Raw genomic sequence first — 15690 nt, forward strand, 5'->3', positions numbered from 1 at the left:
ACTAGCAAAGAACACACCTCTTTCACTCCATGTCTCATCACATCATTTTCTTCGGAGTCCCAGAAATGGATCAAATCTAGCCCCAAACTTCCATACATACTCATCTTACTGTTCCCCAACCATAAAAGTTTTTTCTACATTCCTTGTTTTCCTTTATTCCAAGGGTGTTCAACCCCCAGCCTTGGGGCTAGATCCAGCCCATGATGTCATATCACATGGCCTGCAGGGATCCCCACAGGTCTGGAAGTCTGATGGCAGGGGAGTGGTGACACTGCCCTCCTGCTGCCAAATTTCTAGACCTGTGGGGAGCCCTGGACCCTGCACTCGGAATTGGGTGACCAATCCCAGTGCTCACAGCTGGATGCAGGGTGGTGCCAGATGCCAGGACCCAACCGAGCACATAGGGGCAGGAGGGCCCAAATCCCACATGCAGTGGGTGGGAGTGGGGAAATGCCAGGCCCCAGAATAATGTTAGCATGCAGGGCTCAATCCAGCCTACAAACAGGACCTGTAGGACTGAGCTGGCCTCCAGGGCCAAAAGTTTGAGCACCAATGCCCTAGTTCATTCTCAAGCATACTGGACCCATGAAGCTGACACGCCAATCTTCTTGGCAGTATCTGCCAACTTTCCTCCTACATTAAACAGATTTACAATCCTTTACTTAAATCAAGGGCGTCAAAGTTATGGCTTGTGGAGCGGTTTCATTCAATCAGGAGGTGCCAGGACTTTGGTGGCTGAGTCTGCTGCCAAAATCTGGGCTAGAAAGCCCTACTGTGGATGCATTTTGGTAGCAAGGTGTGAGCAATACCTGTGTTAATCTCTGCAACTTCCTGAACCAACACAGTGCTGCTTGCCCCACCATTGGAGGTGGGTCCAGATCCAGCCCAGGAAGGTTGCCTGGCAGTAGAGGGTAGGGAAATGGGGAGTTGACACCCTTAGTCTAAATATCTTTGACTCTTCCATCCTGACCCCATCAGCATTTTAATGGTCTGTCCCCGTCTCCTTAAACCACAGAGCTGTGGAAGGCTGTCACGTTTGTATCCAGTATAATAAAACATCCATCACCTATTGCATAATTACAATAAATTTCCTAATTCGTACAGTTCCCTCTGGTCTTTCTGATCCTCCAAAGCTTGTATTTTGTTCTAGTCACGTAGCTTCAATAGGAGGGATAGAGTGCTCCTCTCCAGTTTGGCCTGTAGTCTGGCAGAAAGAGCACTCTTCTGGCAGGCGTGGATTTTTCCGGTTATGAAATAAAATTAACCCATTTATTTAGGAAATCTTCTCACCAAAGTAATTATGGAAGTGGTAGCAACCTCTTATTTCACCTCCTGCTCCAGTCACATCAGAAAAGAAAATCTTACTTAGCTCTTTGAAAGGATGATTTTAGGCACCCACTCTCGGGGAAGGAGCCAGGCTCTGGATATGTAAGCCCCTGCTTACAGCCCCAGTTTCAGAATCATATGTTAAGGGCATGGGTACGGAGATGCTCCTGCATTTAGAACTGCCTACTGGAAAGCACTATGCAGCTCTCCACTCAGAAGTGCAATGAAAAATTCCCATGGGAGGCACCTAACTCTCTCCATGCCTAGAAAGCTTAGATGTGGCATGCTCCTAGAAGTCAAGAGTTGTAACACCTTACTGGATAGAGCTGACAGTAAGATCAAATACATTTCCTATGCACAATTTGTTTAGCAGCTAGGAGTTCTGCAATAAAAAAAACATTTTAACAGCATGACTGGCAGGTCCAGAGATTGCTGCTGCATGTCCTTGAATAAGAGCTCTGGCTCACAGGCATTAAAACTGAAAAAAAGCTAACAGAGTGAGAAAGAGTGCCAAATAAATAGAGACCAAGCGCTATGAAAGGAGACTATTATGTTCCAACACAGCTCTTGTGCTGGCTGGAGTAGATACCATCTAAAAATCAAAGTCCTTATACAGCCAGTTACCAGTACTTTTATTTCCAGTTCTTAAGATCATGATGGTGATTCCTATACTAGAATTCCTCTTTAACACCAGCACTCAATTTATGGGTTGGTAGCTGCTACTTGGCTATAAGCGTTATTATTGGGGCGGAGAATTATTGGGAAATGAACATATCTTGTATTTAATTGTTAATTATACTTAAGATATCCAGATACAAAAAGAGTGGAACTTGGATCTTTTATTTACAGTTTTATTTTAATCTTTGTTGTTAACAAAAAATAAATAAATCAAAATGAAAATCAGAACAGCAACTGAAACAACACTGAAAGTGCTAATGGCTCCATTCATCAACTGTCAAGTTCACTACTCGATTCAGTTGCACAAGATTTGGTTTTAAAAATCAAGTCTATCAAAACAATGTGCTTGATCAGTAAAGAACCTCTCTCCAGATCAGAGTGAGGTTATGCTTATGAAAGGACTCTCTCCTTTACTTAACCTTCTGGGAGAAAAAAAAGTTACTTCAACAAGAGAATTCAACAGCTTGTGTAAATCTCTCCAAAAACAATGGAAAAACAAGCTCTTCATTACTATTTGGCAGAATAAGGTCTAAAATGAGTACAATGACAACAGTCCATTATTGCCCAACAGTACATATGAAGTAAGCAATTTACCAGAATTTCCATTCTTAAGACACCATTGGCTTAGTCTTGAGCAATGCAAGGATCCCACGGGAACATGAGCAAACCTTGCACAGGTTTCCCTCCTCATGAAAGGAACGTACGAACTGTACCCTTGATCGTCCCCCTGCAAATAGGGCATTTTCGAAGGGAAGGTGCACATTCTTTGCACACCACTAAATGACCACATGGAATAAATACAATTGAAACTTCTTTGTCCATGCACACTTTACAGGTTCTTTCCTCCTGTAGCCTCCTCAGCTGCTCTTCCATGGGTAAACCTACACAGAAAAAGATTTCACTTAGCTTCGTTTTTTCTCTCTTTACATGATCTCTTCTGCATTATGATTAGAAATGTGGAAGTTGCATAATCCAGTTTGGCTTCCTCCACTCACGCCTCCCCCTCCATCTTCCTGATTTTTCCTTTTTTTGCATTTACTAGAAAATGTACTTCTGTCAGTGTCTGTATCTACAAACCAGGAAGAGAGGAGGCAAGAGAAACCCTACTGGTGGAAGCATAAATTGTAGTTGGGAGAAGAGACATTAGATGCTAAGTTGCTGTAGTGATGAGCTACAGCAACTTAGCATGTTGCTATGGTAACGTAGCATCATCAGGCACAAACCGTGATGCCAATGCTACTGTGTAGGGTCAGGAATGACCTGTGTGCTGCTGGGACTGTGCAGTAACGGTAGTTACTGCGCATTTAGTCATAATAACGGCAGCTACTGTGCACTAATGACTGCGCAGTCAGGAGCATGTGTAGATGTACCCACGATATAGTTTTTGAACCTGCCTAAGGTGCACTGTGCTTTAACTTTTTGCATTTTAGAAGAAAACTGGTCTGGAACAATCCTCAAACTGATAGCAGTCAGTCATATACTCAGTATTTGGGGGCACATGGGAAGAAGTTAATCAACCAAAACATATATATTAAAACTGACTTCAAATTAATGCACACATCCAATCTCTAATTTTGGGTTAAAAAGAATATAAGTAACAGGTATTCTAAAAGAGAAAATATTGCTGACAAATCAGTTACTATCCTATATCACTGCAGGCATTGGACTACATGACCGCCTGAGGTCCCTAGCATGGGTATGGGACTAGATGACCTTCTGAAGCCCCTCCTTCCAATCCTAATTTTCTATGATCACCTTTAAAAATAAAATTAAAAGGAATTACCTGAAATGTCTTCTATGGGGACATACTTCATGCTTTTTTCCACTAAAAAAAAAAGTATGCGTGTTACTAGAATAATCTATATTCCAACTTTTAAAAAGTTACTGCACTTTAAATATATCTCTACACACACAAGAAATATTTTGTCCATATTTTTCCCCTAATACATACTATTTTCAGAAAACTCACCAAATAAGTCTTTGTACAATATGGGGTCACACTCTCGTAGGCAGTTTCTGAATATGTTGGCTGCTGAATTTCCTTTCACTAAAATTGTATCAATCACTTCCCTTGCTTGCAATAGCGTTTGGGTTTTTTGTTTAATAACATCATGTTCAAGTTCAGTTATAACTTTAGCTGACAGTAAACTCTCCAGGATTGGAAACACACAGGTCAAACGCTGAAACAAAGCCATTCGATTCTTCCTGATTAGCGACAAATCATCTTGAATTCAAGAAGGGTGAGGCAGAAAGAAAAAGCATTCAGATTAAAAAAAAAAAAAAAAAATCATATTGCAGCGCTATTTGTTAACAGTAATGGATATGCTTCATCATAATTTTAGAAGATCTTGCAAAATCTTCATTTCACTTTTACCACCCATAATTAGAAGAACTGGCACTTTATTAACTGGAATTTCCAATATCCCCCAGTACAAATCCTCTCTTTAGCAATTGGAATCTTTGCCAAATCTATCTGGCATGCACATCAAGTATGGCACTGTCTTCCATATAACTCTCAAATAACTGGCACCCCTCTTGCCCCACTCATGCCAGATAACAAAGCTTTTACTGTAAATTGAAGTACATCTAACTTTTTAAATTATGTATCTAGTTTACTGTCAGCCACCCTTCACGTTGTAGCGTATCTGAGAATACGGGGAGGAGGAGTTAAGAAAGGAGTTTGGTTTCAACAAGAAATTGCCAGGTAGATTTGTTCCCTTTGCATACCTGAAGCCACTTCCTCAGACTGCCTCTCCCTCTCTTCTTCCCTCTTTTCATCTTCAGCAGTAAGCAGATCAGACACAAGATCGTTAACTGTCTTATAATTTTCTCCAGTGGCTAAGATTTTACTCTGAACTGTCTGCTTTATTAATCTTCTGCTAAACCCCATCTCCAAAGCAGCTTTAATTACAGGGGTGTTCATCATGATTGCATCTTCGGACCGGCTTTCTCCAGGTTCAAAATGAATAACTATTCAAAAGAGGGGAAAAAACCCAAAAACACACACACACATCGTTAGGTGGTTTGAAGTTTTGTGTATTTTTAAGCTTTCATCCTCTCTATATAAAATTAGATTAGTATAAGAAGTCAGTCAGTTAATAAAAAGCAAGCTTCATTAAAAAAATCTATTTAGAACGTGGTTAGATTTTATTAACTTAGATTAAGAGCTTCTTTTCAACAAAAAGATTCAGTTTAAGAACAACATTTCCCATGCCCTACCAAATTTCAATTCTATTAATTTAAGTCAAGTCTTGTAAAATTTCCCCTTTTGATATAACTTCTCTCAAGATAAAATTACCCAGCTAGGAAATTAATGGTAGATTCCAGCTCTACTATTGATCAACCTACCTGACACCTGCCAAGATAAATGAAGCACTTGAGCATCTTGCTACAGGATATGCACCCCAGTAGAAGTGCATTCCTACTCTATCTGGAGATTCCACTCAGGAAGGACAGATTTATAGCCAGAAAATGCCTACTGTGCTCCACTGGGCTTGCCCTATCTTGGCTAGTACCCATTCCTGAGAGCCCTGGCCTAATTGCAGGCAATTCGTTTAGTAATAAATCTTGTTAGAGAAAGCTACTAGAATGCTTTATGTGCTGGATTACTCAAGCCTACTATAGAACAGGCAGAGGCCAACTCTAAAATATCATTTTCATTAAAATCTTCAGGATTGGGAAAAACAGCCAAGATTCAAGACATGTCTTGCAATGAGCCTCAAAGAAATATTATATTTCATGGACACAACACCTTGATGATAATTAAGGGGAGGTGGAAATGGAATACTATGATCTGCAGGGAAAGATGCAAAATGCAATAGCTTCCTAAAAGTGTTGGAAATTGCTTTGCAAGCTAATCTTATTGAGAATATATATTTACATTATGCTTATAATTCTACTGAAGTTTGCACGCGCTAAAAGTCACAAGACCATGGCAAAAATATACATACTTGATGGATCTGCATTTTCATCTACAGGAGTATCAGATGTTGACAAGAGCTATAGAAAAAAAACAAAGCAATACCATCAGTATCCAAGAGCCTCTCTCTTTTCATACAGCACTGACCATTCTAATGCATTCTATTCCTCAAAATATTGAAGTGCCAATATTAAGATCCTGGTTTAGTAAATCAGTTTGAAGTTTTAACTCAAAATGTTTGCAAAATAGTTGTACAGGCAGTTACGTGAGCATTAAGACGCCTAATGTGGTGGGCACTGAAGATGCGGTAAACGCTGGACATTTCTAGTAAAACAAGCTTTCCGTACTAAAAAAAAAAAAAAAAAATCTGCTACACCCCGCCCCTTTGCTAAAGAGACATGGTTTTGAAAAGTTTAATTAAAAATAAATCCCAAACTATGCAACACTGATTTCTAAACTGCAAGAGTTACTGATTTAAATTAGTCATGAAGCCTGGCATAATCAGGGCTTCTCTTCATGACACTGGGACTCTGAGACCATGAGACCCACCCCCCCCATACTAAGTATCAGAATGTCTTGATTGTAGATGGTGACTACATAATTTGGTCTTCGGGCAACATTTAATTCCAATACCCACATGCCATTTTTGATATCAGTTCTCAAAATGCAGCTTCTCTAAGTAGTTTTGTAACGAGCCAATTGTGGAGAAGAGACCATGAAATCAACATCGATTCCATTCATTGTTGGTAATGTTATTTTTCCTGGCACAAGCTTAACACTCGTATCAGAAGCCTATTAGAACATTATCTAAAAACGCAGCAAGGGAAAATATACATATAAATTAGGCCCCTTTAATAATCGACAGTAACACCCAGAAACCTACATTTTAATTTTTACCTGTTCAAGAAGATGGGGAAACCTTGCCTGAATTTGACTAACAAACTCAATGCCTTTAACACGCAGCAGGTACTCGCATCTGAAACATCAATGAGATATGTCAAGTTACAATTTCTATTTTCCCCATAAGATTAGCTAAGAGCTTTGCTGAAAAAACATAAAGCCCAAATTGCTTCCATGAAGTAGGAATTACTGAAGCCCATGTCCAAATACATTTTCAACAGAACTTCATCTTTGCACTTATAACTCTTTACTGACAAGGATTACTTTTCTGAATTGGGGCTGTGATATGGCCAAGTTTCTGAACAAGATACAAATATGATTTTATTCATACCAAAAAAGTGTTCAATAACTGATACCATACCAAAAAAAGGGTATATACACAATGGCTTATAAAATTTGGGTAACACTTATTTTGATCAAAATACCAGCTGTATGTCAATAAACACCTGGTTACATATCAGTCTCATTAGAGAAAATGAGCACCTGGTTACAGGGTCAGCAGCATAGATAAACTACAGACAAGTTCACTTTTTCATTATTTTAGAGGCCTGAAAACAATGAAAAGCTAAGCAATTAAAAATAAATCACAAATCATATATATGAATCATAGAACATTAAGGTACATATATATCAAAATTATACAGGATCAACTTATTCTAATTTATCTGGTAAGAAATTGTGGTAAAGTTTACTTACTTTGGAAACCACTTGGCATGCTCAATCCAGGGATCATCTCCAGACTCCCAGCACCTCAATCCACCATCACAGCAGAAGCACTTGACATCATCATTGCGACCTTTAAAATCATAACAGTTAAGTGTCATGCAACAATAATTGTGCAAATTATTGCAAAAGCGCACACAAATCATGAAATATGTCAAACCAAACTAAACACCTTTTCTTACCTACGTAATAAAAGCCAGCCTTTGCAAGCTGTTCAGGTCGAACGGGAATTCTAGTTGGCCAGTTTATAAAAGTGTTAACACGTGCCTCATGGGTTTGCATCTCCAGGTTAGAAACGCAGAAACCTGTTTGATCTCGAGTTTGATTTTCCACAAAAGGGCAGTTAGGAAAGTGTCTTTGATGCTCTGACATGGCATTATCCTTTGGTTCCCAGTTACTCAGTTGCCCACCACAGGTAAAGCAAGCAACTTTGTCTGCTGGCCCTGTGTAGTAAAAACCAGCTTTTGCTAGGTCCGTTGGTGACAGAAAAGTCAGAGGCCACATCTGAAAAGTGCGCAGTCTGGCGTCTTCTGTGCTCATTGTAGGATTATAAAACCTGGGTCTCAAAAATGATGCGTCTTCAACTGCTCTAGAAGTTATTGGGACTTGAGGAACACTAGAAAAAGAGCAATTGAAGTAACCAATTTCATCTGAACTTGGAGCCAGGGTTATGGAATGTAAAGGTGGCGACAGGCTGCTCGTTGTGGCCGGAGGTGAAAAGGCAGAATGAGAGGATGATCCAAGGTTGTTTAATAAAAGCAATCCCTGAATGAAGCTGCAGCTAGGATAGAGCTGTTTGTGTTTTTCCATTGCATTATCTCCTTTTTTCCAGTTATCCAACATCAAGCCACAACTGAAGCATTTAACTTTATCTTTAACACCAGTGTAATAAAACCCAGCCCGAGCAAGATTCCTTTCAGACACTGGCACATCGGTGGGGAAAGTAGAAAATGTAGACATTCTGTAGAGTTCACATGACAAGTCATACTTCAGTTCACACAAAGCACTGTATTTCATCATGTTAGCCAGGAACGGGCTATTTTCCATTATGTTCATGTTGAACTTTTTTTTTTCTTGTGGAAGAATGGGACAAGTCTTTCTCTGGGAGGTAGTTTTGTGCATTGTAGGCGATTTTGAATAACCCCTGAGCCATATTACAGTAAGGACCTGGAGGTGAAACACTTTGGTTTATAACTTGGAATACACATGTAAATAAAGTTAGTTATACATTAAAAAGTTTGAAATGCTTGAAGAGGCCTGCTGCAAAATTACTTAGCAGGTAAAGTTTATATCCTCCGTCTGGCATGTACAGATAGTCCTTACATAATGTATCAGACATTTTCCTTACCATTTACAGGTTTCCCTCCCTTTAGGCAGGTTCTGCATGTGTGAATTCACTCTTATTTGATAACCCTTTTATACCAAAGATTCATTATATGCAAGGTAAATTCACTCTTATGCAATTGGTGTGGTAGAAGCCTGCAGTCAGGCTGCTTTGTGCGGTGCATTGTGGGAGTGACACACACCAAAATATAGTCTCCCGTGTGGATCTGTGCTCCTTGTTCATAGTCTGCAACACGTGTTTCTGTAGTTGCCTTATGGTAGTGCCCTGTGCTTGTGCGTAGTGTCTGCTGTTGGTGAGTACCAAAACTGTCTTGTAAAAGTGGTAGCAATGGGTATAGGGATCAGAACAGACAAGGTATTGGACCATATCCCTATTTGTTACATTGTAAAGTCGGTTCCCTTTATGCGCATTTGAATTATGAGTCATTTTCCAGGAACAGATGTACAGCATAAAGTGAGGGAAACCTGTATGTCTGTAAGAAAAGGAATACCCACCAGCTGGGGAAGAAGAGGAAGTTGATCAAAACCTCCTACTAATAAAGAAACTAAAAGGGATACACCTGTATCTTGAAATAAAGCTCTGATGTTAAAAAAGAATCAGCCATTGTTTAAAAGATATTGCTATGTATCTAATTAAAATGAAGTTTTCATACATTTTAAAGGTTATTATTTGCTAAGGTGTCACAACTATCCTGAAATTTTAGTTGAAAAATTTAAAACAAGTTTATTTTGTTCATAGGCACAAATAGGAGGGCTCCTAGACAACCCAATGTATATTTTCACATCATTAGGCTGCCAAACAAGACAACCCATGCTTTTTACAGCAGTTTTCATCCAAAATATGCAAGACACCATAAACAAAATAAATCTAAGTTTATATCTACCTTATGTAAAACAAAAGATGTAGTTATAGTAAGAATGGTCCCTGCATACCATTAATGACAAGAATATCTTGCCCTGAACAACTGGTTTGGAATAACTCCAAAGCTTTTGCTTTCATAACATGCTCAGTACAGTTAGGCAACATAATTTTAGCCAGGTTGTTCGGTCACAATTGTATCATTATGGTGTTTAATATAGCTAGATGGCTTTTTGTTGTAATATTCCAATATCTTGTGTATATTAACTTCATTGGTCCTGTAAGCCATGTTTATAAAGCAAACAGAATCCTTGCTGGTCAATATAGGCACTGTTAGCTTCTTAGTTTCTTTATTTGTGCACAAAACTACCTCCCAGAGTTCAGACTGAAGTCCCTTCTAAGGAGCTTACGTCTCCATGTTGAGATTTGTTGGTCACAAGAAGAAATTGTAAATATTTATAGTTTGAAACATTAGATTCCTTTCTGCTGCCAAAACCTGTAAAGGAGGGGGAAAAGAAAGTATTTGTCAGTAAGCAAAAAAAGAGAGACAGGCCCTTAATGTTTCCAATCAAGACTATTTAAGAATTATCAGAATACTGGAATACTAGAATCCCAAAGCAATTTTTTCGGATGGTTGGCTGGCATGTTTTAACTGTGGAGAACCCCCTCCCAGCCCTTTCCTTATTAATACACATTAATAACCAAGGACAAATTTTGTTTCATGAAGACTAGAAAAGTGGCCTGGTTCACAGAACGTTGTATTGCTGTATCTACAAAGACAAGATTTTGTATGGATTAGGTTGTACCTGAGAACTCAATTAATCAGCAACAATCCAGATTTAAATCTGTATGAAAAAGGCCACACAGAAGTATGAGTTCAGTTAAATCAAAGTAAAGACATGAAACAATTTCAATATTTAATCAAATTTACTGACTTATAAAAGCATTTTTAAAATGTCACAAAAAAGGAAAAATGTTCAAAGCACAACACAATTATTCAAAAAAATTCCAGGAAAGAGAGAGCAGGGGGACAGAAATTAGAGTGTGTGATTTTATCATCTCTAAAGCAGTCTTCCTTTCCCGCCCCTAGTGCCGAGCTGGGGCGGGGGGAAGAGGCATGGCCAGGCCCCAGCAGGATGCTCCGATTAGGGAAGGGTGTAAACCCCCCATCTTGCCTGAACCGTGCCAGTCTTATCCCAGCTCGCTGCTTAAGGGGCAGGAGTGTTGTCAGCCCCCTACTAGTACTGAGACAAAATGAGGATGTACAGTGCATACATCTGTTCATGGTACTGAGCTTTTCAATCTCCCTCTCCCTGTTTCTTCATACTGTCTACAGCAAACTTGACAGGTGAGGGAGCCAGCAGGGAACTGATAACACAGTGTTTAGCAGCCTATCAAAACAACAAGTCTTTTTCATTAGTTCAAGTTCCTCTTAAACAGTTTTTTCCAAGGAAGAAACTGGATGGATATTACCAGCTGACCTGCTGATTAGCTCCCCTAAGGGGACACTGTCCTGTCTGCCTTTGTCCCATCCCAGTGGGATTGGAGACGCACACACATACACAAACACCTCACAGCATTAGCTAGAATACCACATGCCACCTAGGGTCCATGCTGTGGGAGATGGGAGGGAGGGAGATGATCTCTGCTTGAGCAGTGAGTAGCAAGGTGAGAGTGGGGCTGGGGGAAGCCAGGCGGACCCTGCTGTGCCTGCAGTCTCCACCACAGCTCTGGCTAGGGAGCAGAGGGGTGGGGCCTGCCCTGTTCTCTGGAACAGGCAGCCCAGCCCAAGGCTGCAAAGCATCTGGGATACTGGGGGGGCTTTGGTTTAACTTAAACCAGAAAGGGGTCTGGGACAGACATTGCATAAACTGGTTTCACCCAAATAAACCTGATACTGCATTCAACCAGGTTTATCTTAAACCAGTTTCAAAATGGCTGAAATTAGTTTGTGCACACTGAACTTATGTTCTATTACAGGTTTAAGCCAGTTTCTAATCACTTACACTGGTTTATGTGCAATATCTGTCTCTAGCCTTAGTGTCTTATCTCAAAAGGAGGATAAGAAACCTGACAATAGCATATAAAGAATAATCCAGTTCCAACAAGCATTTCCTCCAACTGTGAAGAAAGATTGACTTAAGTCCTGAAGTGCAAGCAGCCCATCCAAGAATAGGCCTTCTTTTAGCATTAAGTTATCACAATTTGGGGTATTACTGTTCATATATAATCATCTATTTTCTGGATCTCATCAAATTCGCTATTTCTTTAGCATGCTGGTACAGCTAATCCACAGTCTAACCCCAAACTGATCAAGATTAAGTATTTTCTTTCATCAGTTTTAAATGTGATACTTTCAATTTTATTTAACACATACCTTTGCTCTTGTAAATACAAGCTCCTGATTAAGCTGCTCTACACTCTTCATTAAATAGATACTCTATCATATTGCCTACTATTCATCTCCCTTCTAAGACAAGGCACTTTCAAAGGTTTCTTTATGCAAGCATGTCTGCATGCCCTTTATCTTTCTCATCCCCTTCTCTACACCCACTTATTTTTGTTATACCCTTTTATAGATGTTGTAACCTTCTCTGCACCCACTTACTTTCACCATACCCTTTTATAGTGCTGTACATGGCTTGTATGTAAAAGAATACTTTTTTCTGTATCATGTTCCAGCCTGTTTCATATACATCCTAGTACCTGGTTGGCTGCTTCCACACCTTTTTTAAAGAAAGAAAGTCTCTACTAGCCCAACCCACTGCTCAAGGCAGGACTACCTCTATCCTCACAATGCCATATAAGTCCTTGTCTAACTACACAATGAACTCTGCTGCACAACTACAAGGCACATTGTGCAAAGACACCAAGAGCACTCACCTGCCACACACACAAAGCAGGGGGACAACAGCAGTTAGTGTCCTATTGCTGCAAGGTCTGGTAAAATGTACTTCAGATTCAAGGAAGAGGATCATGCCCTTCACTACAGAGGAAGTCAAAATCCCGTACAGTTAATACCAATCTGACCATGAAGTGAAAATTCTTTCCTGGTCCCAAATATGGTGATCCACCTGACCCTCAGCACAGGCACAACACCCCCTAACCAGGAATCTCTGGGCCTCAGTCCCAGCAGGAACACTGGTACACCCCAGCGTAACTCTATACATCACACCCTATTACTGAACAGCCAGAGCTCCCATTTTTCTGCCCTGTCCATAAACTTAACCCAGTTCCTTTAATCATCTTTCACAGTCAAGCCAGTTGCAGGGCTCTGCTTTATTCTCCTACTGCTGAGCATGGTCCTTTCCAATATCAACCTGCTTTAGGCTTCCAGAGCTCTTCAAATTATCTCCTAGCAGTCTGGTGTGGAAGAGCTCCTGGGCTTCTAACTGTTGCTCTTTAAAGAACAATCTAGGCACAGTCAATCCAACATCAGTGGCTTTCAAACTGCGTGACCCTGGGGTTCTAGGATAGCTCAGCAGGGACTCTACGGAGAGACTGGGGGTAATGGCAGAGCAGGCTGGAAGGTGGTGGTTGCTATTGCCAAACCAGGTCACATCCGCCTTTAGTAGTGATTCCACAGCAGCAGAAGCTATCTGAAAGGGGTCCCTGACTTGAGGAAGTCTGAAAACCATCACCCCTGACCAATGTCTCCAAGGATGGGGAGTTCACAACATTCCTAAGTAATCTATTCCCATTCCTTACTGCTTTAAACAGTGAAGAAGTTTCTCTTTCCATCCAATCTAAACCTGACTTGCTGCAGCTTCAAGCTATTGGTACACATCCTGCTCTGGGCAGCAATGGAAAAAAGTACTGTCTTCTTTGTGGCAGCCCTTCAGATATCTGTAACCTCTCTCTCAAACACTTTTTCACAAATAGGACATGCCTATTTCTTTCAACTTCTCATCATATGGTTTGCTTTCCAAACCCTTTATTTTTGTTACCCACCTCTAGACCCTCTCTAACTTCCCCACATCCTTTTTAAAGTGTGGAGCTCAAAACTGCAAACAATATTCTAGATGAGGCTTAACCAATACTGAATAAAGAGGTACCATCACCTCCTGTGGCTTGCAGCCAATGCTCCTACCGATACAGACCAAAACTACATTCACCTTGCGTGTGGCTGTGTCACACTGCAGACTTAAACATGGAATCTGTAACCCACCAAGACAGCTAGATCCATTTCTACAGTATTGCCTTCCAGCCAGGTGTCACCCATTTTGTATTTGTGTATAATATAGTATTTGTACACAAATAACAAATAGCTGACTGCATTAAAAAAAAAAAGGGGGATTAGCCAAATTTGTGAACTTTAAGGTCCATTGTGAGCTACTAAATAGAACAATCAGGAACTGTATCCTCCGATATCCCTAAGCCAATGGTTGTTGGCCAGGGAAGGCATGATCACTCTAGACATGCTCTATTCATATAACTCTCCCTGTAAAGCATCACTACTTGCCACTGTCAGACAGGCTACAGGGGTAGGTGGACCATCTGCTGGGCTAGGTCTGACCCACCCCAGCACTTCTGGGAGTAGAGCTCTTAACTGAAACCTATTTTCCTGTTTCGAGATGGTCACATTTGAAAATAGATTATGTTTTTCTTTTCCCAACTTCATAATTACTAAACCTCACATGACAAGAATGGCTAATCTTCCTGGTCTGACCAAGCCCCTCTGAAAATCTGACTAAGCAAAAAAAAATCAACTTGGAGGCAGATCAAAATAAAAGTATTTGGGTGCCTAGTCACCTTGGGGTGCAACAAAAACCCTGTCAAGACACCTAAGAGTCCCTAGGTATCCAAGATTCCCACCCCCCTCCCCAAGAAAAATGCTATTTAAGCACTTTAAATCTTATTACTCCATGTCCCCATAGGCACTGCCAGCTTGGCTGAACTTCTGTGTGCTGATCTCAGTCCCTTTGGACTTCACAAACCAGGTACCACCACCACGCCCAAGTCCTCCAATGGGCCGGCTCTAAAAGGGGTGTTTATAGAACACCCTAGCAATACCCAGTTAAGCTCTCAGCGCAGCAGCTAGTCACTTGCTGGGTCCCAAAACCATACTCCTACTTAGTTACCCCCTCTCATCCAAATAAAATTTTGAATTGATTTGGTTGCACAGATTCAACAGGAACAGCCAAGCACGGTCTCTAGCCTGGCTGTTAAGACACCATCTTTGAAGGAAGATTTTAACTAAGCTCTTACATCTTCAGCAAATGCTCCACCCACAAGGCACCGCTTCCTAATGCGGTTACTGTTTAAAGACAAGCATGAGCCAACCAGCAGGCAGCACTTCTTCCCTGCCTTACTCTTAAAAAAAAAAAAAAAAAAGAGCCAGCCAGTCAGCTGCAGGACCGTCAGCTTGTGCACCCACCTGCAGGAGGGAGTTTCAAGGAGACAAAAGTAGGACAAAGCAAGGCAGTGGGTGGCCGCCTAAACAGGATGGCAGGGGCAGGATTTCTGCCACGTTTCTGTTCGGAGTTTCCTGCTGGCGGGTGTAGGCACTCCCCACCCCTCTCCTCCGCACTCACCGCTGCAAACCGCCCTAGTAACAGGCACACCCACCTCGGGGCTGCGAATCCCACCCCGGAAGCCACCAGCTCAGGAGTTGGGCACTTGCAGCGCTGGGCCCACAACGCCCTTTGCAGCTTCGGCCCCAACACTTCACCCAGCCACCCTCAAGCACCGACTAGACACAAGCCTGACCCTTCACCCCCCGGAGGCGTGCGGCCTGACACCTGGCAGCGGACACATGACAAGGGCACAGACACTGCGCTTTAACATTACTACTCGGATCACCACCCGTATTGGCGTGGGTTTTACCCCCCACCCCGCTGCTGCGCAGTGTTACTAGGCAACTGCGCAGGGAGTCTCGTGTGGACACGGCCCTGAAGGCAGCCGGCACAAACCCGGGGCGGCAGGAGCGGAGCGGAGCGGA

General features: G+C 41.4%; 1 protein-coding gene across 2 annotated transcripts; it reads right to left on the reverse strand.

Annotated features, from left to right (window-relative positions):
• Positions 1-2319: 2319 nt before the first annotated feature.
• On the reverse strand, positions 2320-12910 carry LOC102368067 (inhibitor of apoptosis protein-like). 2 transcript variants are annotated; one of them, XM_025214688.1, is made up of 9 exons: positions 12633-12910; positions 7729-10245; positions 7520-7619; positions 6821-6899; positions 5955-6003; positions 4732-4974; positions 3974-4228; positions 3788-3829; positions 2320-2885 (listed from the first exon to the last, which is right to left on the reverse strand). In XM_025214688.1, exons 2-9 carry the CDS (start codon positions 8666-8668, stop codon positions 2692-2694), a joined length of 1902 nt encoding a protein of 633 aa, XP_025070473.1. In that variant the 5' UTR covers positions 8669-10245; positions 12633-12910; the 3' UTR covers positions 2320-2691. The 2 variants fall into 2 exon arrangements, with proteins under 2 accessions (XP_025070473.1, XP_025070474.1); XM_025214689.1 differs by lacking the exon at positions 12633-12910 and having other exon boundaries at positions 7729-8713; positions 10160-10245.
• Between the last annotated feature and the right edge of the window lie 2780 nt (positions 12911-15690).

This window comes from Alligator sinensis, unplaced genomic scaffold (assembly GCF_000455745.1).
Source record: "Alligator sinensis unplaced genomic scaffold, ASM45574v1 scaffold40_1, whole genome shotgun sequence".
In the NCBI taxonomy this organism is placed as follows: Eukaryota; Metazoa; Chordata; order Crocodylia; family Alligatoridae; genus Alligator; species Alligator sinensis.